Below are 739 nucleotides of genomic sequence, written 5' to 3'. Positions count from 1 at the left end.
GCAGGAAAAGTCCCTCCCAGCTGCTCCACTGACGTTCTTGAGGAAGTTCCGCGCCACGATCTCCGCGTTCAGTTCCCACTTGACGTTGTTTTTCATTCCCACTTCCAGGCGGACGCTCCGGAGGAACTGGAGGGTCTGGGAATGGGAATGGGGTGAGGCAGGGGGGAAAAGGGGGGGGGGGGGGCACTGAGGACCCCTCTGCTCACCTTCTCCCCGCTCTGGGTCTGGAGAACTTCAATTTTTCCTGTTTGCTGGAGCTGTGAGGGGGGAAAAGAGGATCCAGGAGGGTCCAAGTGAATCCAAGACGGTTCAAGTGGGTTCAACTGGATCCAAAAGGATCCCAGAGGACCAGGGGGGGATATGGGAATGTCCTGGTGCCCCCAGAGAAGCCCCCCAAGCACGGACCCACCTCCTTCTCCTCCTCAAACATCTTCCTGTTCTCCGGGGAGGCATAAACAGCCAAACCCTGCGGGAGCAGCTTGTTCCTCCCCAGGGATTTCCTCACACTGACCAGGTCCCCGCGGGTCCCCAGACCTGCCAGGGACAGAGGGGACCCTGGTGAGGGCAGGGAGGGACCCTGGTGAGGGCAGGGAGGGACCCTGGGGAGGGCAGGGAGGGACCCTCGGCCACCACGTGGCACCCCCAGAAGCTCCGAGGGTCCAGCTGAAGGAAATTGGGCAAAGAAGAGCTAAAATCCCACAGAATTATATGTTTAGTGGCTCTGAGATCCAGCATCACC

The 739-nt window shown here is 59.9% G+C and overlaps 1 protein-coding gene across 1 annotated transcript; it reads right to left on the bottom strand.

Moving 5' to 3' along the window:
* Positions 1-33: 33 nt before the first annotated feature.
* On the bottom strand, positions 34-534 carry MRPL9 (mitochondrial ribosomal protein L9; the record flags this gene model as incomplete). Its single annotated transcript, XM_009995178.1, has 3 exons — positions 34-135; positions 207-257; positions 410-534. Coding segments are annotated over 3 exons (278 nt in total), but the record flags the coding sequence as incomplete, so codon positions are not given.
* Positions 535-739: the final 205 nt, after the last annotated feature.

The sequence above is a fragment of the Chaetura pelagica genome, unplaced genomic scaffold (assembly GCF_000747805.2).
Source record: "Chaetura pelagica isolate M959 unplaced genomic scaffold, ChaPel_1.0 scaffold2723, whole genome shotgun sequence".
Taxonomy (NCBI): domain Eukaryota; kingdom Metazoa; phylum Chordata; class Aves; order Apodiformes; family Apodidae; genus Chaetura; species Chaetura pelagica.
The sequence above is the reverse complement of the archived record's forward strand: the minus strand, read 5'-3'. Positions and strand labels throughout refer to the sequence as shown.